Genomic DNA, 26,823 nt, shown 5'->3' with positions numbered 1-26,823 from the left:
CAAAAATTTGAAGTTGTTTGTATTTTTCAATGCTGAATCATAATAAAATAAAAATAAAAGATTTTGTCCAAAAATTAAAAAAAAAAGTGTTAAGGGTGAACAACCCTTAACATTTAGGGGGATGAAAAATAGATGGTAGCCGATTCTCAGACCTACTGAATATGCATATAAAATTTTGTAAAAATCAGTACAGCCGTTTCGGAGGAGTAAGGTAACTAACATTGTAACACGAGAATTTTATATACTTACTAGCTGACCCAGCAAACGTTGTATTGCCGATATTAAAATAGCTGACTCATAATCAAACAAATTTAAAAAAAAATTCAAAAGAATTTAAAAAAAAAATCGTGTGGACCACCCTTAACATTTTGGGGGATGAAAAATGTTGTCCGATTGTCAGACCTACCCAATATGCACTCAAAATTTCATGAGAATCGGTTTAGCCGTTTCAAAGCTTAACACAATGACACGAGAATTTTATATATTAGATATTATGGTGCTACGTTCGCTCATAATCAATTATAGATGGCGGTAGCTTCAAGACAGACGCAATTATTTTTTCATTTCTCATACTCTGAAAGTATTGTTGTTATGATCTGATTATTGGGTAGAAAATGTTGCTTCCCTCCACAGAGAGGGAAAAACTCATACAAATTACTTCCCACCCAAGGGCCGGAATGAACTTTAAAAATAGAACTGCTGTCAGCTGTGTAGAGTTTTATGTAAAAGAAAAACTAATAAAAAAAAATTGCTGCGGCCATGTGACTTTCTCAAACAGCCAGTGTGAACTTAGCACAAACTTCTTTGAGCGGAATAAGCCGCAACAATTACGCGGTGAGTTCCATATTTAAAATTCAAAAATTCGACATGAATTTGACAATTAATTTTAATAAGGTACTACTACTATTATTACATATTATCTATGAATAGTTTAGATAAACAAATATAAATAAATAGTTTTATTTTGCTCATATTCGAAATGAAAAGTAGAGTGTTAAACACGGGTAAAAAAAATCAATTCCTACTCGGACTATAGTCTAAATATCTCGTGAATTGATTCTTTCGACCCTCGGTTAACAATCTCCTATTTCTTTCCTTTTTCTTTCTTTAACTTAACTTTAAACCTATACGAGCGCCTTTCCATTACCAGGATCGCATAAGTCTGACATTTCCTTATTATCGTGCGACATGACGCTACGATATAATTTAATTAGCGGCGAGCTATCCGTGAACCGTACTTGTGAAGAATGGATTGAACACCGTGTACGTGTGTGAGCTGGAAGCGACGGCTCGTGAAATTACTCCCGCTTTACGTAATACACAATAACAAAAAAGGATTGTGTGGTTTTATGAAACCACGGTAAAAGTGAAACTTTATTTCACATTATAGACATTTAACTAAAAATTTTTGAAATAATATTCCATTAAGGGTATAAAAATCGCTTTATCAATCTTAATTTTATACTTGGAATATTGGAATGAAAGTGGGAAATAATAATAAAAGTAGATTAAGTCTCCAACTAATATTTTTATTAAACTCTGTGTCTTAGCCCTGGTTAAAAATATTGATTGAAAAGGATTACATTAAACATTGACAAACAACATTTACATTAAACACTGACAAAAACAAACAAAATAGCGTGTAGCACTGGCACAAATGAGTAATAGTATATACACTACACGGTCAGCTGCTGCGAACTATAGGCGCCGCCCGACCGTCACACGACATGCAACACACGGACGAAAAAGTTTGAGACGATGTAATAAAAGTTTCACTTTAATAATACGAGTTGTGTTCAAACGATACCTCTTATACTTTTAGGAGATATGTAACCTATTTGATCATTTCTACACAAAACTCAAATATTGAAAATTCTTAAAAATCTCTGCCGGAAACTGTCCTGCTCTCATAAAGAATGATAACATTTTTGTATGCCTTCAAACGGAATCTATATATAGGTTGAAAGAATGTATAAATATAATATTACTGAATACCATCCGTGGCAAAATTATATTAACATAGTATTTTCTTTCATTATCACGAGTGTGACACATTTAAATATAAAACGCTCTTTAAAGGATTCAAACTCGTGTAATTGTAACTTGTGTTTTTAAATAATTTTTGTGTAAAAGTTGTTTCGTGACCTTTCCAGATCACTGTTTCAGGGGGACTTAAACCCTTTTTACGAAAAACTTATGTAAAAACTAAAAACACAGTTACAATTAACACATTTTAAAAATATAATAAACAAGAGAAGTAGTACAATACATGATCTACAATAATGAAGATTATAATTTATTCTGTAATATTAGTTGTTTTTTTAAATGTACTTTTTCAGTACCTAATCATTAGTTTAATTAAACTGTGATAAATTTCTAACGAACAATTGTGTTCGCATAATATATTTATATAAAAAAAGTAAAAAAATTGTTGAAACTATAAAGTTCCAAACAGTGTCACGCGACAACCAATAATGGATTATTGCAACACAATAATTCCTTTATTTCATCGTCTCAAGGTTTTACTATTGACAATAATTGTTAAGCATAACAACTAGGATAGTCCGAATATTTCGGGTCAAATCCACTGGAAACAGCTTGTTAATTAATTGGTAAACACTTTGAAACAATAGTTTAGTTAGTGGGTCCATATAATAAGCATTGATTATAGTCGTAACATCAGCTGTACAAACAGGTCAAACGTCACGGTATGAACGATCTAGAATATTCTATCAGTGTTATCGTTATAATCGGAATTATAAATGATTACTCCACTTAATCTGCCGAAAAATGTTTACATTTCAACCTAGGTGGGTAGATTGATAATTTACTTTTTTACCATTAATTTTTATATTCCCATTTGTTTTTTTCTACACTATTTAAATTGTTATTTATATTTTTATTATTTAACAAGCCGTTCCCGCGCTTCGCTGGGCGAATTTAAAAAGGAAATAAATTAATGAAGGAACGTCGGAATTCGATATATTGCCATAAACCAATAGGATAAATTGCGCATCGAATGGTGGTAGTTTCATGTCGATACGATCAGTGGTTTAGCCGTGAAAGACTTTCACCTCAAAAAAAGACAATTTTCATTATATTATACATATAGAATACAATTTTTCTTTTTCGCATTCATCGCGGTAAATTTGGGGATAGAAACGGACGTATGCATACAGTCGTCAATACAAGTTGACTCTTGATTGGTGATTTTGGAAGGGTCTTTTTTTAAATGAAAATAAGGGATGTGACGAGCAGGACTTTCAGCCAATCGTGCCCATTACAATGCAGTGCCGCTCAAGATTATACAACTGCGCTCGTCACCTTGAGACTTCAAGATGTCAAGTCTCATTTGCCCAGTAATTTCACTAATTTCAGTAACTCACACAGTAATGTTTACACATAACTGCTTCACGGCAGAAAGAGGCGCCGTTGTGGTACCCATAATCTAGCCGGCATTATGTACAAAGGAGCCTCCCACTGGTGATGTGTACATCACTTCATCAAGATGGATGCCCGCCCCTTTCACAACTTGCCGGTTTTTTCAGTTTATTAAAGCAGACATTTTAAAATATAACAGCTTGGGTTTGTATTGTCCTTGTTTCGAACGAAGAAGTGCTAAATAGATCTGTCGGTATAACACGCTCAATATTAATATAATTTATATTAATGGCGCGTGCACGCCATATTATTATAATGCTAATATCAGTGTTCGGTGTATCATCTATATAGTTATGAGTCTAGAGCGTTAAATATCGCATGTATATCAAGTTTTTGCTCGACAGAATTTGTTTCAAGGGCGACGAGCGTATCGAGTGTACAAGGCGCTCGTTGTGGATGGCCCATTAGTTATTATTCACTTTATTATTAGTTTTATGTACAGACTTACGATATACTGGCGTATACACAACGCATGCGAGAGAGAGCAACATCGGACATACAGCACGATATTTTCTAACTTTTGTTTGACACTTTTACAAAAATTACATAATACAGACTCTTATACAGACAGACTGACGGACGGACAGTGATGGTTTAGATATAGGGTTCCCATTAGTAACCCTAATATCAAGACTAATATTGTATAATAGCAGCTATCGATAGTTACAACACTAAGTGAACTATATTATCGATCACGATTTTGTTATATGTACTAGCTGACCCAGCACACGTTGTATTGCCAATTAAAGTACCCAATAATAAAAAAATCAAAAATTAAAAAAAATCCGGTATAATAAATAGGTGACGGCCGATTCTCAGACCTACCAAATATATCGTACTACGAGTACAATTATTGTATTCGATTGCTATCTTGCAGCTGCTATATATATATATCACAGATTTGTGGATGGAACAGAATAATATAAAAATCGCGATACAAAAATAGGCGTTGATCGTAGACGGGTGAACATTTGAAGTTGTATGTATTTTTTAATGCTGAATCATAATAAAATAAAAATTAAAAATAATATTTAGGGGTGGGTGGCCCTTATCATTTAGGGTTATGAAAAATAGATTGAAACTAACTAAACTTGAAAAATTTAACAAACACCTGGACACGAGAATTTTATATTATAAACTAGTTGACTCGGCAGACTTCGTACTCTATGGATGATGTGGGTGAATAAAAGACCTAAACTTTTCGTATAAAATAAACTTAAAACAAACAAACGGTAACCTTTTTTTATTAAAACAAATAAAAAAAATGCTCGGTATCAATGAATTTTTTTTATTATTTTCGATTAATTACACACGAATAAGTACAAAACAGATTTTTCCTAAAAACGTTTAAAATAAGTTTTCCTAAAAAAGTTTAAAAGTTTTCAATTATATATTGACAGACACACACAGTTATGATACAGTGTGTTAATCAATTTAAAGCTTTCCGATAAACTATATTTTTTGTTTTGTTTTTTTGTGTGGATAGGTAATTTAATTTTTTGACAAAACTTAAGAATTATCAATCTACATAAAAATAATCTGATAGATAGTTAACAACTGTCGGTGATCTACCAACTATAGTTACCTAAAATCAAGTTTATTTTTAACCTCCTGAGAAAGTTAGAAAGATATAAAAATTCTAATTAGTTATTCATTTTAAACTATTATTTTAATTTGCAATCTGAATGACTTGGGACACATGAAAGGAAAAACAAAAATGGTATTTTTTTATTTAATTCCGAGCATTTTCATATTTATTCACCTTTTAAACCTTCTCAAGACTTCCACGAATAATTCAAGACCAAAATTAGCCAAATCGGTCCAGCCGTTCTCGAGTTTTAGCGAGTCTAACGAACAGCAATTTATTTTTATATATAAGAAGATATACACGCTCACGTGGCAAGTTAAACTGTGATATAAGTTCAATTATAAATCATCAAATGTTGATAATTTACGACATACTTTAGAGTTGCAATTCGATTCGGATTCAGTCTGCTAGGCGTAGCGCCGTTCTAGCGCGAAATGAGCAACAGACGTGATGTAATAATCATCGTCGGCATTATAATAATCTTTTAATTTTCCTCCTTTGCTAAATAATGTAAAAGTTAGTGCAAATAAATCCTGGGTTATTTTAGTTTAATCAATAGCAAAATCTATTTTGATTGGAGCATTGAATGCTTTCTTCCAGAAAGGAAGGCAAGGATTACGTTCATCTATTAGCCCTGGTCCTGCCACTCTCCCTTGGCGCGCTCTTCAGTAATGCAGGATTTTCGCATAAATAAATTGAAAGAACATCTGTCGATCGCTTTTAGTCGCGTGGTTCTTAGTAAGTCCGTATCACAACAAAATTCAAGTCAACAATCCACAGTGTTTATCTGTGTGGATCCGGCCCTAAGTTTAATCTACACTTGTTTATAGATTCATCACTTTATACGAATCGTAAGAGTCTAATCACTGTATACGAATGGTACAAACCGAGGCATTGTTTCTATGTGATATTTATGGCGATATTGTCAATTCAGTATAAATACCGCCTACTTTACTGTCTTAGGTTTTGAAAATTAATAAATATTCTATGCTTTTATAATAATTAAAAGGCGAAGTTTGAGAGGTTGTAGGGGTAACTGATTTTGAAAATTATGTTACCAATGGTTAGGAACATAAATTTGTGACGGTCATAGTCTCTATGAAAAGGCTTTTCCGTGGTACTTAGTCAAATTTGCAAATTAAGTCAGAGAAAAACGGTCAAACGAAAACGTTTGTTACGAACCCTGTTTTAACGATGAGACACATAATTATTATTGTTTTGTATATATCCTTGTCGCAGCATTATTGGAACACCAACAAATATGGTTGGTGAATCCGGACGTAGTTGCGGGTAACAGATGGTTTATATAATTGTAAATGAGAGATGATAAGTTTATCTCAAATGTAGTTTTTATCTCAATTTTTTCTCGGTTATAAGGAAATCGACATGATAATTATCAAATTTCATAATTTCTCTTTCGATAATACTTATACCTGATCGTATTATAACGCAAAGTAAAATTATTCCAAATTTAAAACTTTTCCGCCTTACAAATAAAGTTGATATAAAGTTTTACCTGCGAATAAGCCAAGAATATGCAAAATGTTAACTATCTCGCTGATAACAACGTCACCAGGTACAACGATAATTCTAAAGTTTTCCGAATATCAAGCAGCCTTGCTAACAAACACGGGAAGCGTTATACGTCTAAATAAACCAATCATAAGCGAAATGTCTATTTGGAAGCATTTTGCAAATTCTTGCTTTATCGATAGTCTTTACCTTACTTTTGTCACTACAGAATTACACAACAGGGAGAAGTAATTTTAAACTTTGAGTATCTTTGGAAATAGAAGAGAATGGGTGTATTTATTTAGCAAAACTAAACATCATGGTCTGTAAGCGGAAATAATCAGTAAACAAATAATAATTAATATCAAGATCGTTATCATAAAGATCGCTATTATAGTTATTATTGTCTTAACAGATTGCAGTTATTGGTTATAACTTATAACTCTTGTTCTAACGCTTGCGGGTTGCTACATTTAATTGCGCGCTCATTAGGCAAGTTTGTTGCAAAATTAATGAGGCTTTCTCGATGCTCTGACAATCATGGAACTAGGTAATGCAACTCTTGATCTCGGCCCTTCAGTGTAATAGTCGATTCAATTCTAATAATAATAATAATAATAAATTCCTTTATTTCAGGCTATAAGGCCCATAAAATAAATACCTTATAGTCTAACATACATATGATGTATAACTTAAATCTACGTCACATTTTCGCGGCGATGTGAGGCGCGGGTTCGGTAGCTTCCGGCGGTCGGCGCCGTCCGCGATATTTGGACGTCCAGGAAGGTTGATATATGTTCTGTCGGGACGCGAACAACAAAAGAGTTGAAGTCTACTGCGTGACGCGCCACCAACTTTTTGACCCCCAACCGGAACCTTGTCTTCTCCACCAAGTACTGAACAATGTCGGATGCCTTGGTGGTGTGGTGAAAGCGAGAGACGTAGATATACGTCGCTGGGATTACGGGACGCAGGAGCTGGTTCTGTCCTATCGGTGCTGTGCCACATTGGTTATGACTAGGAGGTCTCCTCTTCTTCCGCTCCACCTTAATGAAGCCATCCTTGTCGGTCAGACCCTTCGACACAATTCTACAAGCGGGTTCGTTGCGGGCGTGCCCGCTTCCAAAATGCATTCAAAGATGCATTCTACGTACATACCCAAGTGGGTAATTTTCAGACTTATAGTCAGACTAATACATTTGCCAATTGTCATATGCAAAATTCCAACGTAACCACATATTTCCGATTCATCTTCAGTGTTGAAACCAAAACATTACACAATAAGCGGAATGTCATCAAGATTATGATTGTTCGTGATAATGAACAACAATTCTTCTGAAGTCTTCAAAATTCTTACACAAAACAAAATTGAATCTTATTTACGAGAGAAATGTGATCGTACTATTGATACTTCAAACAGTAGGGGGTTATTGAATACCATTTAATTTAATGAACAATTCAATAAGGCTAGAAATTGTGCAATCAATTTCATTTAGTTGTTTATAACGATACAAAAGAAATTGAACACAATATTTATCTAGCCGGAGACTTATCGGCTTCCTGTAACGCGCAGATTTCTCGACCAACCTGTTTCCAGTTTCCACTGAACAAACTCTGACCTGCGGGAACGATATCTAACTCTAACTGAATCGTAGAAAGTCCACAATAGGTGTTGCGTTGTTATCGTTCGGAAAACAATTTCGCTCTTAGTTGAACCTAGTGCTTGTTCGGATATTATTTAGTATTGCTAGCGATCGCGCATCGATCGCACGCGTTAATTAAGCGTGAAGTATGCGCGTTAGACGCGACTGAAATTAAATTTTCCGACCGTGTTCAGTGTATGTGCTTGTGAGTTTATCGTGTCTGTCTCGGTTATTTTTAAATATAATAATATGGTTTCTGCTTTATGGCGCTTTGGACAATCAAGTCATCAAGTTGGGCATGTTACACGGTTTGTCACACTTATATTGGTGGCAATCAAAAGATGTGTTGCTATCAAACTAATTGCTGCTTTGATATTTCGACAAGGGCATTTGTTAAAATTCTTGGCATTTATTGTACCTATGTGTTGAATAAAGCGTGCTGAGTCTTAAGTTTTCAGGATATTTAACTCTACTTCTATTTTTCAAGAAATGCACTTGAATGAATGAAAAAATTACATCTAATTACATTTTTTTTTACAAAATTTTCCGAAACCTCGGTTGGTTTTCAGTGTTTTTTGTCATTACTGAGGCGTGTTGTTAATTCTTGAAAATCTTACTCTGGGCTACCGGTAAGAGAGTTGTAAACTCAAGGTTTACGCTTTAGTAGTTTCAAATAATGCGGTTTTGAAATTTATGCGGCGGAGCTCGATGAAATCGTTTATGGATATTGTACTTTACGTTCAGAGTTTATTCTTATACGTTGTTTTGTTGTACACAAGTTGAATGCCTCTTTATTTCGTTTGCTAGTGCTACAAAATTTCGAGAAGGTGGTTAATCTTTTCTTTATTTTGGTTTTTCATCCTTTTCGTTTTATTAATAGAAATAAGAATTTTTTCCTTACGCTTCCTTCCTTTTAATTACTTGATGCTTAAGCTTTACCGGAAAATATATATAAGATATTTGAATTACTTCAGAGTCTGGCAAATATTGTGTTTTTGAAATCTGGATACGAAAAATCATACTTTTCTTATGTTCCTTTTCTAGCTGTTAATTTTACTAACATTATTGTAAAGATTTTTTTATTTTATTTATCTTCTTGTATAATATTGTCTCTATGTTTGTTTAGCTAAATAATGTGTCTAACGAGTTTATTTGAATATTCTTCTCTCGTTTCACTGAGAATGACAAAAGCTTGGCTTATTTTATATTTACATGACATTGGCGTGATGTGAAAATAAATGAAATTATGCGAAGTTTCCCGAGGATACCGAAGTTTCGTTTCCGTTAACTGGGAATATATTACTATGATTGATTACTGCTTAATTACAGCTAACGTTATCACTTTTAGTAGTTATTTTTTACTTGCCTGCTAGCCGCGGGCATTAGATAATGACTTCATTGATAAATATTTCCTTGCCGTTGGGCCTTTAATAAACAGTATCTCTATTTATTATATCGTCCTAGTATATGACGTAGGTATTAATCTTATATAATAAAATGTTTAGCCAGTGGGGACTAGCGAAATGGTGAATTATTTTTATTATATTTATGTAACAATTAAAATTGCATTCGTTTTAAATTAAAACTAATTTACAGACACTAGAATCAATAATTTATTTAATTCTGTTACTGCTTATTTATTACTCAAAAAATAATAATTCTAATTAATAAATAGGCAAGAACGAAAATAATACAAGTATATCGCCCAATATTTTCGTAAATTTGACGCTAACGTAATTTCGATATTTTAACAGAAAATATAAAAAGCAATACATTACAAACCTCCCGGCTGTCAAATGTTTTCCTTTTTCGTTAAGTAGTAACATAATTACTGTGTTCTTTTTTATGTAGTTTTAAAGATTATAAAGATAAACTAAAAATCCACGATGCGTATAACAACGCAATAGCACCTTGATAGAATAATCCATTGATAATAATAAGCTCGTCGCAGCAGTTACTTCTGCGTCCATCGTTATCAAGCGTTTAAACTATATTCAGAACCTTGCGAGTAGTACCCAAAGTAGCTCTCGTCGAGAATTCCGCTGAGATTAGGAAAGGATCTCCTTTAAAAAAAATCCTGTTCTTCCTTCCTTCTTGCAAAGATGTCACCGATTGGGTGTCTTAACGATAGTGAAATGGTGTCTGTTTCTGTATCAAAATATTCTGCCACCAGCTGCTCCGACTTTCAGCAGGGAACCATGTTCGATGATGATGGTGCGGATAGGGTCAAGTCTCTTGTAGGGCATGTAATATAAAACTTCTGACAATTAAGATACGGGATTAATGGAATGAGAGGACAAACCAAACACTTTTTAATACCAGTGGAACAACGAAGCCCTGTTGGCTTTACGTTTCCTAAGGTGCACGAGCTTTTTAAGGTACCTAGGACCTAGGACCTACCCTTGATCGAAATCATCGCGTGGAGAATTCATTTCGCATTTTGTTTTACGTCGGTGAAAATTCCTATGTTCCTTTCATAGCCGCACTGTGGCTGAAGTGGTGTATATAAAGAGCTAGTGACATTTCCGATGTGATATAATTCGGGAACAAGGCGCCATAGCGACCGGCCGACCGGGGCAATGCACGATTTATTTTTGCAATCTAACATTTGCATTGTGTAAATGTAAGGTTACCCCGGGTACAAGCGATACAATTGCTAGAAACTGATAAGAGGAATAATATTTAAATACTAGCTGACCCAGTAAACGTTGTATTGCCATATAAAGTATTAAACAAATCAATAATTAAAATTTTTGGAGTATAAAAAATTTTTGACGACTGATTCTCAGACCTACCAAATTTATCGTACTACAATAATCATTATAAACGATTGCCATCTTTCAACTCTGTCTGTGGATAGAAAAGAATAATATTAAAATCGCGATTTTAAATTTTTAATGCGTTGTATCTATTATTATAATAAAAATAAAAATTTGTAAAAAAAAAAATTAAAAATTGAAAAAATTGATGTTGGCCGAATCTCAGACCTACCTATCAGATATACACGCAAATTTTCAAACAAATTCGTTTAGCCGTTTCGGTGGAGTTTGGTAACAAACATCGGGACATGAGAATTTTATATATATTATCGTAGGTACCGGTGTAATTTGAAAGCGAGCCTTTTGTTGATGAACCAAAAATAATGAGCCATATTTAAAAAAAAATTGTTACAATTGGAATTAGATTTTATTTTGATATTTGAAAATAAATGTGAAATATTTATTTTATTATTATTATTAAATACCACGATATAAATATAGTAAATTGTGTGACTTTGGCGTAACACTATTGTGTTTCCGTTGGCCGTTTGATATTAATTTAATTTGAAATAAAATTGATATGAAAATTAAATATATTTACTTAAAATTCGAGAACAGTTTGCACAGTTATGATGAATCTTTGGTCGACATAACCACTCCGACAAACATAATTACTTTAGCGCGGTTAGGTGGCGCTGGTGGCAGATATTTTTATCTTTTGACCCATAGGTCGGATTGATATGATTGTTTTGTTTATAACATGTATGTGGCAGCATTGACACACCAACTAATATCGTAATGCTAGTAAATCCACGGGCTATGGTTACTCGGGTGACCATTTCCATTTCCCGTTTTCGCTCTCGTTCCCAACATATTATATGAATGTTATTTCGAGGAAGATTGCTGGAATCATGGATTTTTCCAGGATAAAGTGTATGATAATAAAATGTATGTATATAAAGTGTAAGATGTAGCCTAATCCTTTCCCAAGCTCTAGTCTATCGCTGTACTAAATGCCATTAAAATCGGTTCAGTAGCTCCGGTAACAAGCAAACTTACATTCACATTTATAATATTAGTAGAGCTTTATAAATTTTAATTTAAAATTTCTTTTCCCTCTTTAATTCCTTTTCGATCCTTTACGTTTTTTTTAATAAATATGATATATTTTACTGTTTAATCTCGATAATGCGAACCTACGGTATATATTCACTTTGTCAGGATGTAAGTTAGCTACACCACGTTTATTCAATAGCTAGAAATTTGCAACTTTGAAACTTGATCGTAAATAACGCCCAACTTAATTTATGTTATTTGTTAAAATACCAATCGCAGGCAGCGGCAAACGGTATCCACTTTCAATAACGTAAATTCAGGAATTTTGTATAAGCGACACGTTTCGTTGTACGCAGATTTAGCTGGTTTGCATTCCTTATTATAATTCGTAGTTATTTCTCATATACCAGGCTTTAAGTGAATATCTCATTTCAAAACGTGTCGCTATTAGGTATGAAGATTAAAAAATGCAATAGAAGAGAGCCTTAAAATAATTTGTTTGTAGAATCTTTTTTATGACAATAAGGGACTGAACGAGCACGACGTTCAGCTGATGGTAATTGATACGCTCTGCCTTTTACAATACAGTGCCGCTCAAGATTATTGAAAACCAAAAACTCTGAACGGTACTACAATTGCGCTCGTCACTGTGAGACATAACATGAAAAGTCTGATTTGCCCAATAATTTCACTAGCTACGGCGCCCATCAGACCGAAACACAGTAATGCTTACACATAAATACACCACAACGGCGTCTATTTCTGCCGTGAAGTAGCTAAACTACCCGTATCTAGTGGGCAAAGGAGCCACCCACTGGTATCATAAAGGTGTAGCTTAAAGCACTATGGTGACTCAACTTAAAGTGCAATTCCACTATTCGGGTGTATTTAGGCTCTTGACTTCGTCTCTCACAAATTGTACTCTCGTCAGATGTCGCTAACTTTTTCCTCTTCAGTATGATTTGTCTGTTGCGTATTTTGTTGCATGAAAGTACCATCGTCAAAATTGTTTCATGACCCACTTTGGTGATGATTCTTTTAAAATCATAAAAACAATTTGGTTTCTATTTGCGCCAAAAAGAATGTACCCCTTATTTATAATAGTCTGCTAACTTAAAGCATTGCTAATTCGCACTCTGTCTTATTCTATTGACCTAAGTCAGAATGAGAAAAGACACTCCTTAGCGGCTGTTTAAAGTTAGCGGACCATTATGAATAAGGGGGTGTATGTCTGACTGTGTGTCTAATAAAATGATAACAAGGAACCTAACTATCCTTAGTTTAACTTCCTAGAGGTAGACAAATCTATCCTTTTACGCTTACATACATTTCATTAACCTATCGACATAACTATATAACATTACATAACTTTGGATAGATAAGATCTTGTCATTAAAAGGGTGATAGCAATGTATCCGTAACTAGAGATACGTTATTGAAAACGGCCATTAGTTGTTTATTATAACTGTAGCAGAATGTCGATAGTAGGTACAAACAGAACCAGTGCGAGGCTTCTTTGCACAGGAAGCCAGCCGGCTTCTACCAGAATCGGCGGAATCTAGCCAGATTATGGGTACCACAACGGCGCCTATTTCTGCCGTGAAGCAGTAATGTGTAAACATTACTGTATTTCGCTCTGAAGGGCGCCGTAGCTAGTGAAATTACTGGGCAAATGAGACTTAACATCTTATGTCTCAAGGCGACGAGCGCAATTCTAGTGCCGCTCAGAATTTGTGGGTTTTTCAAGAATCCTGAGCGGCACTGCAATGTAATGGGTAGGGCGTATCAATTACCATCAGCTTAACGTCCTGCTCGTCTCGTCCCTTATTTTCATTAAAAAAAAATAGCAGTGCGTATGAAATTGATCGTAGCTGATGAAATGGGATTTTTTGCGTGCCATTTGCGGTGTTATCGCAAGATTCCGATGATGTCGGTCAATGTTTTGTTACACTCGGTTTTGCTTTTAAATCGAGGCCAGTGCGATTACGATAAAGGAGTTCGAATATATGTATACATTTAAAATGATGATTGATACTCGGAATACTGTGTAAATAAGTGCTTATATATTTGATTGTAGTAATATCGTTACCAAGATGATTAAAATCGTTCCGTTCAAATAAATATCAAATTTTGAATGTAAGTAAGTTAATTAATAAATAAAATTATATTATGTTTACGATAATTTAAAAATATATTTATAACTTAACAAAAACTTTCCGAAGAGCTGTTAAACCTGATTCCTGCCGCCGAATTCCACCTTCGCACGACACAAGTCCACAAGTCAGGATATCATCCATCTGGATGTGTGGCGGTCCTCCACAGTGCGGCTTTCAAGGAGCTTTCTTCCACGTACTACAAAGCTGTGGAATGAGCTTCCTTTTGCGGTGTTTCCGGGACGATACGACATGGGTACCTTCAAAAAAAGCGCGTACACCTTCGTTAAAGGCCGGCAACGCTCTTGTGATTCCTCTTGTGTTGCAAGAGAATGTGGGCGGCGGTGATCACTTAACACCAGGTGACCCGTACGCTCGTTTGTCCTCCTATTTCATAAAAAACATTTCCTTTAATGAAAAAGGACTGCAACAAAAATTATATTTATTGAGGTGGCTTAGTTTGTTTGACACTATATCGTATGACGAGAATTATTATAAATTAATTATTTCATTTAATTTATAATTTTAATACATGTTATCATAAATATCTTTTAGGTTTAACTTCATTGTCATACGTATTTTATGACTACCATGACGACTCTTCCACCCATTGGCGTTATAATAGTATAGGTACCCACACTATACAACAATCTATAGTAGATATTACAACGAGTGCACAAAACGAACCAATTATTAAATTAAATTAAAGATTTTGTGGACGAGTTATAAACTCTGCTTTCATTTCGATTGCGAGGAAATAAAACAGTAGTATAACATGGACATTATTAACAATTTTAGCAAATTTGAAGAAATTAATAAACGCACGAAAAAACAAGACCTTTTTTCCGCCGCTTTTTTTTAAATCTTACAACATTGATATTAGGCTTGGGCTCCAGTACTATACAGCCTACTATTGAATTAATTTGGTAATATGTATATTTTTTTAATTAATTAAATAACCTACCGTATTTTGATTAAAATTTTAATATCTTTCATGTATTAAAAATCACACGAGGCAAATAAATTAAAGTAAATATTAAAAAATAACAAATTCTATCTCTGAACTTTTATTGTATTTGGCTGTATGCCTCATTTTCTTTGCCTTAATATAGATACATTTATGAGTAGATTGTTTGCAGCCTATAATCGTGCACAAATAAGCAATTTCAGAGCATGAGAAGTGTAAAAGTTATTTTCGTAAATTATATAGGTATGCTAGGTTTCATCATTTCTACTGAGTAAGTATATGGGTATATTCAAAACTACATTGATCTGTGCACCAGTTCGCTCGTAGATATTTTGAATTTCGATATTCCGTTTCAGCTCAACCACAACACTACTTATCCCAACCCTATAGCAGCTAGTATTGCTAGTCTTTAATAAGGGTTACCATTCGTCCGGATTAATTCAAACATTTCCGGACTTTTAGACTCTAGTTTGGATTTTCGAATATAGTTATAATAACTTACATATTAACTAATATCATAATTATAATCTTTAATCTTTACGAGAAACGAAATCTAAACGAGATCAACTTAAAGTCCGGACTTTTATCGAAATTTTAGGGTTTTTGTTAGGACTTTTCAAATTACTAAATGATAACCCTCTCTTTACGACAGTTTAAAGTAAACTGCAGAAGGCAAAAATATTTTTTAAAGGTTAAAATTTAAAGATGGTTAACGGCCGTTCCCAATATACTATCTACAGATAAAGATAAATTACTACCTTCTACTGTCAGTAATTAGCTGACAATAATCGGAAGCTGTCCCAATATACCCGATAAGTCATTCTTCTCGCCTTATATTGGGACGCGTGAATTGCAAATTCCATACAGACTTCTATCGCTGGTAAGCTATACGTCCTCCCATTGACAGACAGCGTGTACGGATAAGGTGAGTTACCGTCGATAAGTCTATTGGGACAGAAAATTCAACGACAGTTACGATTTTTATCTCAAGTAGGCCACAACCGGAGATAGACTAAATATTGGGAACGTTACTAAGTTTTCTTCGCACAGGATACGGCGCATTTTCCTGCGGTGAAGCAGGAGTCTTTAAGAGACGAGCGAAATATAGCAGAAAATCCCCTGAGCGGCATATTATGTTGGGCAGGTCATATCACTTTCCCTCAGGTAAAATTATTGTTCGTCTAGTTAATTTCCCTCATTAAAATGTAGTGCAACGCTATCTGGTGTTGTGTTACGACAACATGGATAGCATAGCGAATAAAAAAGTTCTCAACGAAAAACATAATTCATACCTGCGTGTTATTTCGACAACTTCATTGAATTTTTGACTTTGACTTTCACCCTGAATATGCCTACGACCTTATCGCTAGTGCCAGCAAGAAGTTGGCCAAGTTTCATCGCAATCGAATCAGAGGCTTGGCAGTGGCAATACGATATAAATGAACTTATATGATATTGTTATAAAGGCCTAAAAGTGAAATTACAATTCTTCTTCTATCTCTTATCCGTTTACCGAGTAGCATATGGTAATATTATTATAACTATAAACTATCAATTCTATAAGTTATCGTCTATTTAGGTATAATGTTAATATTTTATGTACGCAGAAGTAATAGCCGTTTGCAACATTGCATACTTGTGTTATAATTAATAGTATTTTTTAGTAGTAGCAATAGTATTAATAATATATATATATATATTTTTGGAGCAGAGGATTATACATTTACGTGTTGAAGACCCTGAAACGGGGCCCATATGTCTGGCTCTGGCACTCCATACCGATTAAAAACCTCCTCTGTGCTGATATCCCTCAAGGCTTTTTGTCAGCTACCATCAAGTGAACCTAGACCCTTTAAAGGCATAAAGGCATTTTATTTTCTCAAAATTGATTCCTTTAGAATTCTTTATGATGTCATTTCTAATCTCCAAATAGCCGAATGGTTAGTGACCCTAACTATTAAGCTAGAGGTTCGAATCCCAGTAGGTGCAATCATTTATATGATGAATACGGATGTTTATTTCCGGGCCATGGATTTTTACATGTATTTATGTATGTTTAAGTATATTGTATTAAATATACCTATCGTTCTCTTGTACCCATAGTACAGGCTATGCCTAGTTTGGGGCAAGATAATTTGTGGTCTGTCAATATTATTATTATTAATTGGGAGTCTATATTTCTTGTAATATAATAATTAAAAGCATATAAGTATATTTATAAGTAATTACCTACTATATGTATGTACTACACCCATCGTGAATGACAATGCTCCTGTTATATTTCAAGGTTTGCAGGAGAGCAGGACCTGCGGGATAAATATGTTCTTATTACCGAAATAACTTTTGATGTAGTGAATGTCTTACCGTGTACTGTATTGTCACATTCAAGTTGCCAGTTAATTGAAATATGTCTTCTAGACACTTACGGCCTTACAAATAAACTTGGTATAAAGTTATAACTGATGATAAACAAAGAAAATGCAAAATGTTTACAATATCGTTGACAATACTGTCAATACAATGATAATTCTGATGTTTTCCGAATGACAAGCTGCCTTGGAAATAAACGCGGGAAACGTTATACGTCCGAACAAACCATTCGTAAGCGAAATGTCTATTTGTAAACATTTTACATATTTGTAAGGCCGTTATTGTATAGCTTTCTAAAAAAACAACTATAATATTGGCCGAAGCTTCGAAGGTAGTAGACAGGGACACAGACATTATGACTATCTGCGCAATTAATTATGTAAAGCATTCCATAAAAGGGTTTTTTTAAAGAGCCTTAATAAGAGCATTGTTAGTGTTTTCTGTCCTATTTTATCTATCAGAAGAGAAGCCAAGCCGTATTCGGGGCAGCGGTAGTGAGTCAACGGTCGCAAAAATATTTCTAGATGAAATAATTTAAGTAAATTTGACTTTTTTATGACAATAAAGGACGAGATGAGCAGGAAGTTCAGCTGATGGTAATTGATACGCCCAGTCCATTATAATACAATGCCTTTTAGGATTCATGAAAAACCCAAAAATTCTGAGCAGCACTACAATTAAGAGTCAAACAAGATGTTAAGTCTCATTTGCCCAGTAATATCATTAGCTACGGCGCTCTTTAGACCGAAACACAATTATGGTTACACATTACTGCTTCACGGCAGATAAAGGCGCCCTCATAATCATTGCCGACATCCTGTGCAAAGGTGCGTCCCAGTGGTAAACTGGACTTAGTACGTTAAGAGGTAGGGTGAGAAAAGCCTACTTTGAGACTTCTGACAAGGCTTGTCCATATTAATATTAATTAACATGATATACAAGTAATTGTGCTTTCAATAATATATGAGAACATATCGTAAAAGTTGTTTCAATTATATCTGGTTTCTAAGTAACCGAAGACCGGCTCCGCTTACGACACTGCGGTGAGACAATGCACATTGCACAGTAAATATCCAGCGTATTGCGACTGTGAACTGTCAAGTCTCAGGGCCCGTGAGTATATTATACATTGCGCCCACAATACCGGCTCCAACCTACTCGGATTTCTAATTCGCGTCTAATAATTATCACAATCAAAATAATAACAATATTGACACACTTTTACACAAATTATCTTGCCACAAACTAGGCATAGCCTGTACTATGGGTACAAGACAATGATATATTTAATACAATATTGAATATACTTACTTACACATACATAAATAAATGTAAACATTCATGACTCGGAAACAAACATCTATATGTATAAATGATTGCACCTACCGGGATTCGAACCTGGGACCTCTATCTAGCTTAGTAGTCAGGGTCACTAACCATTCGGCTATATGGGTCGTCAATGACATTATATTAAGGAATGTACGCTGCTTTAGCAATATTTTTAATAAAATTTATTGAATTAGGCCTTATTTTGCGGATAATCATCCATGTGTTGTGAGCCTTCTTGAGTGTGAATTCCGCTAAGATTCGTCTTCTGACGTGTCAACATCTCCCGAGGATGCCTCGTGTAGAGGCGAAACACGTGTCGAATTGATTAAATAAGAATCTTCGGAATTATACTCAAGAAGGCTTACATCAATTGGTGTTTTTAATGTTGTCATAAATTTTAGGCACATGCGACATGTGTGCGGCACGGTACATCGAAGTTGTCTCGTGTTGCGGTGCAACTTGGTCGTAATGTGATATTTAATGAAGTTATACTTCGTATGACGAGTTTGGGATAAAATTGTATGAGTGAATTTCTTACGCACACAGCGACGCCGTGAAGTTAGCCGATGAATGTCCCTCTAGTATATTCGAAATATTTATTTAGCATGTGACGCACACATACACAGTGTGTCACTACTTATTAATTTTATTATCAAATGACGACAAGTGCTGTCTCAGTAGCCCAGTAATTTACCTAACTATAGCGTCCTAGCGACACTCAAAAATATGCTTTTTGCCTTCTGCTTACTGCTTGGTATTGGCAGCAGTAGTATCTAAATCCTATAATCAAGCTCGCATCCTGTGCAAGAGCCTAAAAATTTTCTTACCAGTGGCCTCTAAAAATCATAATATAAATAAATATGCTAGTTTTGTCATTTATGGCGTTGTTTCAATGAGCACATTAAACATCGCCATTTAGTTATGTTATGTGCTCGTAAAATATTTATATACCCCTTTAAAGCTATAAAGTTTTATGTTATAAAGGCTGCTGTAAATATGTTAATTAGGACTGCAACACAAAGACTAATCATCATCAACAAAATATTTTAGCAAGCGAAGATTAAATTTGATTCGATTCAGTTTCAAACATTGCAATTAACGGCGGCACCAACAAGTTACACCGGTTTTTAAAGATCTTATCGCGTTTTGGTTTGTGCAAGTTATAATTTGTTTACAAAACGTAAGCACCAGTACCGCTGTACGCCCACGTGGTACATTGCACCATCAGGGAAAGCAAACTCCTACATGGCGTCTTGCAAGGTTCTTATCTCGGACCCGCAGTCTTCATTCATTGTATTTTACTGTAGTGAAAGCACTTAATGTTATGTAACATTTTAAATTTAAGCCGGCAGGTAATCCATTTATAAGTTATCATAAATTTCTGCATAAGTTTAATCTAAATTTGTTTTGTACAAAGATATCAATACACTAAGTGCAAAAGGAAAACCCAATCAGAATAACGTTACCAACCAATATTTAATTTCCATGTTGGCTTATGATTAAGTATTTCTTGTATGTACATCAAAAACCGCTGCAATCCCAGGTGGATTTAGAAATACCTTAACCCACAAATGGCCTAAAATAGCCGCACCGCTACCACTTTTATACAGGTGACGAAAATTTTTAAGTTGTTTTTGCAATGTTTGCTCAGAACATTTTGTGTATTACGTGTGGGCATCCTACTAGTTTATCAAATTATTCAATCGATCGCTTTGCCATTCTCAAGTTCGATTTTGTAGTCGCTGTTATAATATATAATAGTACAAGACGGCTCTTGGTCTATATACAGCAAATACCGTAACAACACCATTGAACCTAATTGCCTTGCCTTACCTGATAAATAGGGAGCTATTATGTCATTATCACTCTTAAATAAGTTTGTTTCAGAGTCTTTAGGAAGCTTAATTTTTAATTTGGTTAGCATTGACCTTTAATATGATTTGCTCTTTTTAAGTTTCTCCATCTTTAAAAGATCGGTCGGATCGGTGAAGTACGTGACGAACAAAGCTCGCGCGTACTTCACTGATACGATTTCGATACCTACGCGGGGAGTGAGACAGGCCTGGCGCGGCTAAAAGTCTAATTCTAGTGGCTTGCGACTTTAACAATTGCTGTTGCAACTCAGCAAATTTGCAAATATAGTAACTCAGTAAAACGTTATGATGCTGATGACCGGTAATGAACTGAATACAACACAACAACTGTAATTCAATGGATTGTTTTAAATATACTCTGTATTCATCTCAATTAGTTTGTTTAATTACAGTGTCGAGGTCGAGATAGTTAGGTGCTCGTCGTTGCCGCTGCTAAAAATTTTCAGCAACTCCAATATATAAAAACTAAAATAGCTAAATAATGTTTAATGGAATATTTGGACACTCACCAATGTAAGAGAATTTTATCGACAACTTTCTAATTTTGTAACTCATTCCTATCGGATGAGACGATTTAGTTTTTAAGGCGTCCAATGAAATGCTGAGATACTGTGTGGTGATTATGATCGGAGTCAAATATGGTGTACCTATTCCAAGCTTTGACATTTATTCAGTGAACGATTTTAATTTTAACTAGCTCAGCTCAGCGCAAATAGAAGTACTCTACTTATGTAGATTCGGTTGCAATTTACACCTTAAACATCTTGCAAATAAACTTGACAATAAGAAAACGCAAAATGTTTACAATATCGTTGACAACACTGTCAATACAATGATAATTCTGAAGTCTTCCGAATGACAAGCTGCCTTGCAAATAAACGCGGGGAACGTTATACGTCCGACCAAACAATTCGTAAGCGAAATGTCTATTTGTAAACATTTTACATATTCTTGGTTTATGCTTAGTTATAACTTTATGCCAATTTTATTTGTAAGGCCGATTGAGTTATACATAAAACTCTAAAACTTAAAATTGACTGATGAAAGCTCTGTTAAATTTCTAATATTGTATACACATAGCAGAATTTTTAATACAAGTGGCTTGTAGACGCTTTTGGCTTGAAGGGTGCCGTAGATATTGAAAGTGCTGGGCAGAGATTATCATGTACCACCAGGTGAACTTGTTACACATCTATGAATTTTAGTCAGTAAAAACGCCTAATGAATATAGCATAGAAAACTTTATACCTTAACAATTTGTTATTTTTAAAGTGGATAACCCTCACTACTGGGATTAATTATACAAATTAAATTTATAACCAAAATTTATTAACGATGCGGGACTCGAATTCGCGACATCTTGGGTTCCGTCCGAGCGCTCTTTCCAACTGTTCGAGAACACATGGATCGTAAATTTAGTAAAAAGTCTACTTTTCAGTTGATAACCTGCTCAACCCTAATAATTACATATTAGGAAATTGACTTGAGATGTCGCTCTTTCAAATCTAAACAACCCTAAACCTTTTGAACGAAAGCACTTTTAACTAGCAAAAAGTCACCCAGTTTCACATTGGAGTAAATGTCCATTGAGATCCGCGATAACCTCTTGCAGCAACCAACCTTTCGTTTAAATGTCGGTTCGGTCCTGAAACGTCTACGAGGTTTAATTGCGGGTTAGGCCGGGTTAATACTTAATTCTTTTACATAACAGTGCTATACTCGTGAGCGCCCGCGTTCACTGGGGCCGCGGGCGTTGCCGTCGCTAAATACTCCGAATCTGTTCGCTATTAGACAGAGTTCCGATGTTACTATGTTTTTTAGGGTTCCATTTTCATTTTCGTTAAAATAAGAAATAATAAAAGCCAAGATGCTGAATACCAAAATATTCGCCATGCAAATTAAAAAGTGTCACTTTTACAAATGTATTTATATATTACAGTCTTGTAAAATGATACGAATTGTAATTGGACAAATGGTAATTTTCTAATTCGACTCTTACCTGATTGTATTTTTTATTTCTGATGGGCAAAAAACACTATGTTCTTTTGTAAAAGTTACATTAATTTGCATGTTGGCTGTTTTGTAAATCGCCAACTTGTTTCTTTCAGCAGTGTAGTGTAATGCGGTTTATGAGATGTACAGCAATTAGAAAGATGGACCGAGAACGTTATAAGACCAGTGGTAATAGGGTAACCCCTAGTTACAGATTGTATACGGAATGCTAAAATTTCGTTGTTGCAATCAAATTTAACATAAATGCTCTCAATTGAACGCTCCATCTACAGATTGCCACATCTATGTTTAACAATTACTCGTAACGTTTCCCTGTAGCACTGAACCTCCGTATTATGATTTAGTTCTGAGTGAACCGGGCGGTGCGAATTATAATGAGCGTGGGTCACGTTCCCTGGTGCATATTGCATTCACTTCCGCTACTCTAGGAAGCAAGCATGTATGGTTTCGGAGCGCGGCACCACGATCGAAGATATGTGGAATAGCAGACTGAGCACCAATGTTTGATTATAATAAGCGGTTCAGATCTATTGTAGAGAAAAATTATTGTTTAGCGGTTAATAAGTATGTTGTAATTTCTGAATTCCTACTACTAATAAACAGCGTGATGAAATTTGTATTCAGGAAGTATGAACTACACGAGAATTCTTATCATCATTGTTGATGATTGCTAATTCAATAAAGGATTGTTATGATTAAATAGGTCATTTTTTATTCTATCGCTTGACTATATTGGATATCCGGGATTAATATGTTATTCTATATATATTGTTTTTAGCATTTCAATATCCGTTCTGTTTTTCAAAATCATCTATCGGAAGACGGTTTGTTTTTTTTAGATCGGTATTAGTATGAGTATCAATGTAATAGATAAGCTTTTTATTTTATTTACTATATGGATTTGTAATTAGATTGCTATATTATTGAAATGAAGATTCAGGGTCGGGATGGAAGGTAGAGATAAAATCGATCAAAATTCAAATATTAAAAGCGGCTTAGATGGATAATACAAATTCCAGTTGTATGTATGCATGTATAATATCCATTAAACATCTTTATAAATGACTTTCTGAATGATTCCACAGATTGGAAATGGAACGACCGCCCTCAGTCTATTAAATAATAAGTTTAATTGCACAATATTACTTTAACATATTTTTTGATGAAAAAAAGAGCCCGCTGAGTTTGTTGCGCCCATTCTTCTTAGGTCTGTGGCATTATTTTTGCAATGGGTGGTAGTTTTTGACTTTCAATATGTGATGTCCTATTTTAAATAAAAATATTTGAATTGTATTACACATCATCGGCTTCCAAATACACTTGGTATAAAGTTATTCCTCAGAACAAACCAAGAATATGCAAAATGTTTACAAATAGACATTTATTTATTATGATTGGTTTATTAGGACGTATAACGTTTCCCGCGTTTATTTGCAAGGCTACTTGACATTCGGAAAACTTCAGAATTATCATTGTATTGACAGTGTTGTCAACGATATAGTCAACATTTTGCATATTCTTTGGTATAACTTTATACAAAGTTTATTTGTAAGGCATCTTATGTATATTACGCAAGATTCTATATACCATTGAAGTTCCAGATAATTTTTTTTTTGCACCGCCTATGGGTCATCTGGCATGTCAATGGTAATGTTGAATGACGCGTTGTTATTTTGCAAGACTTTGTGTCTGTCTACGTACGTGTGGTCAGTTTGGTAGCGGGTCGGGTCGATAATTGATCCGAGTGCGGCAACATTACCGCGACATTGATGTATGGTGGAGTGATGGTACCGCCTCGCCCGAGTGCCTGCTGATTTATTGATTCATGCGTTCGGCAGATGATTGCAACTTTCGCCCGGGCTGTCAGCGATGATTGCCGCGGTGCTATCATGTTGGAAAGTGATGTATGTATGTTGATCATTAATCCATTCAAGCATTCATTATCCGAGTTTACTTTTACCGCGTTGTTTGGCAGCCGAATACTACAGTTGTAGTTCTTAAGAAAAGGCGGGTGAAATGTCGATCAAATTAAAAATCATTAATATTTTTTTGTTTGAAATAGGTTTTTAAATCTAAATAAAACACTTTTCAAGGATTAAAACGCGTGTAATTGTAATTATTTTTACATTCGATTTTTGCGTAAAAGTTACATTTTTATTTTAGTTAACCCGATGAAATGATAATGAATGATAAATCATTCAGGTATATCTAAAAACATATATATATAATTTTCATCTATCGTGTATACGGCAGGAAATAATGTTAATTAAAAATTTCATAATATTTTTTTTAAATTTTTTAGTTCGGTTTTGTATAAATAGCGTGATTTTTAATATTTTTTAACTACTATTTATTATTGCTACGATTAGTTGCCATAAAGCATCGGATCGCTAGGGAGCAGAGAGACGCGAAGAATTTCCCATACACACATCTGTCAATCTCATCATCAATCAATCAATTGTAGAACACTGACCTGTATAAATACCACCACACAGGCTGTTCCATATGTTTGACAGCAAATTTTTGTGCCTATTTGAAGCGCCACTCGCGAGCGTCCAGAGAACTAATTTTGACGTATCATACAAATGGCTGCGAAGGAACGTACAATACACTGAAGTATTTTTGAATTTATTTCGTTAATTTTTCCTGTTATTTATACATCAAGAATCAGTGTAATAAAGAAATCAATTTTTTTTTTGTTAATAGTTTCCCACCATCTATGTTGTCCACTAGGTTGTCATCACTAGTTTTAGTACCGCAGACTCTCGCTTCATGGCCAACAGCGCCACAATGTCGAATATCAAACATGCACAAAAGCACTTTGACAGCCGCCAGTCCAGTAGTAGATATATAGTAGAGGTAGAGCAGACAGAATAGCTCTCCAGGTGCCACAATATTGACATACTTGTCTGGATTGTTCCACTATAGTCCGACAACTTCGTGCGCGACCGTCGCACGGGGTGGCAGACGGTGGCGGGGATGGGGTATTAAACTATTACGGCCTTACAAATAAAATTGGCATAAAGTTATAACTAAGGACAAACCAAGAATATGTAAAATGTTTACAAATAGACATTTCGCTTACGAATGGTTTGTTCGGACGTATAACGTTTCCCGCGTTTATTTGCAAGGCAGCTTGTCATTCGGAAAACTTCAGAATTATCATTGTATTGACAGAGCTGTCAACGATATTGTAAACATTTTGCGTTTTTTTTTTTTTTTGTTTATCATCAGTTATAACTTTATACCGAGTTTATTTGTAAGGCCGTTAGTGTATCGTCCTTGGTATAAAGTTACAATAAAATAATAATATGTCTCTAATGATAGAACTTTCGATTTTGCCTCATAATATTATGTTTACCTTTTACAGTACATACTCGAAAGGTGAAAAGGGCTTTAACATATTTTAATGGCTGTGATATTATGTGTTATATAATATTATATTATTGCCTTTCTAAATATCATAAAAGTGACGTTGTTGTCGTTCGGAGAGTGTATGCTACATGTTTCTATTGCCTGTATGTACAGGGTGTTGCAAAAAGTAGTGTCGATACACAAAACGAGGTACACCTAGTTAGTATGAGGGTAATTTTAAAGTTACGAAATATTTTGAACTTATTTATTCATTCCATTACTCTGTAAAAGGTTTCAATGTAGCGACTTCCATGACCAGAACACGCATTAAATCTTTAAATAAAAAATTTTTTTTTGTCTCTTGAAATGCAATCAATTATTTTTAAACTGTTTCTTCTACTTCAAGTGTAAATCTGTAGTTCGGCTTCATATATTATTTAAGTACCTTGTATTAATGCCACATAAAAAAAACGTGGACTGTTTGCAGCGCAGCTGTTATTCAGGCCCAATGAAGATACCAAAAAAAAAATCTTACCTACCTTTGTACATACATGTTTTGGGTTTACTAGTGAACGTTTTGACCGGTCTTCTGTCGGCCCCTCAAGTACCTACATACCAGTGGGAGGCTCCTTAGCACAGGAAGTCGGCTAGATTATGGGAACCAGAACGGCGCCTATTTCTGCCGTGAAGCAGTAATGTGTAAACATTACTGTGGTTCAGTCTGAAAGGTTGCCGTGCTAGTAAAATTACTGCGCAAATGAGAC

General features: G+C 34.6%; 1 protein-coding gene across 7 annotated transcripts in view; it reads left to right on the top strand.

Moving 5' to 3' along the window:
- LOC126979875 (SUN domain-containing ossification factor) overlaps positions 1-26,823 on the top strand; it is an 82,833-nt gene that overhangs the window by 41,976 nt on the left and 14,034 nt on the right. Inside the window, exon 1 of one of the 7 annotated variants that reach the window (XM_050829436.1) lies at positions 8,260-8,379. The exons of 1 other annotated variant lie outside the window; for it this stretch is intronic. Coding sequence is in view for 1 of the 6 variants with exons in the window: in XM_050829440.1 (XP_050685397.1) it covers positions 8,434-8,492 (59 nt within the window). In the remaining 5 variants the exon portion in view is untranslated. Of the gene's footprint in view, positions 1-8,259; positions 8,493-26,823 lie in introns of those variants that run through there. 5 more of the 7 variants (XM_050829434.1, XM_050829435.1, XM_050829437.1 and 2 more) reach the window with 5 other exon arrangements.

Source organism: Leptidea sinapis, chromosome 4 (assembly GCF_905404315.1).
Source record: "Leptidea sinapis chromosome 4, ilLepSina1.1, whole genome shotgun sequence".
Taxonomy (NCBI): Eukaryota; Metazoa; Arthropoda; class Insecta; order Lepidoptera; family Pieridae; genus Leptidea; species Leptidea sinapis.
Note: the sequence above shows the minus strand (reverse complement) of the source record. Positions and strands in the feature narration are given on the sequence as shown.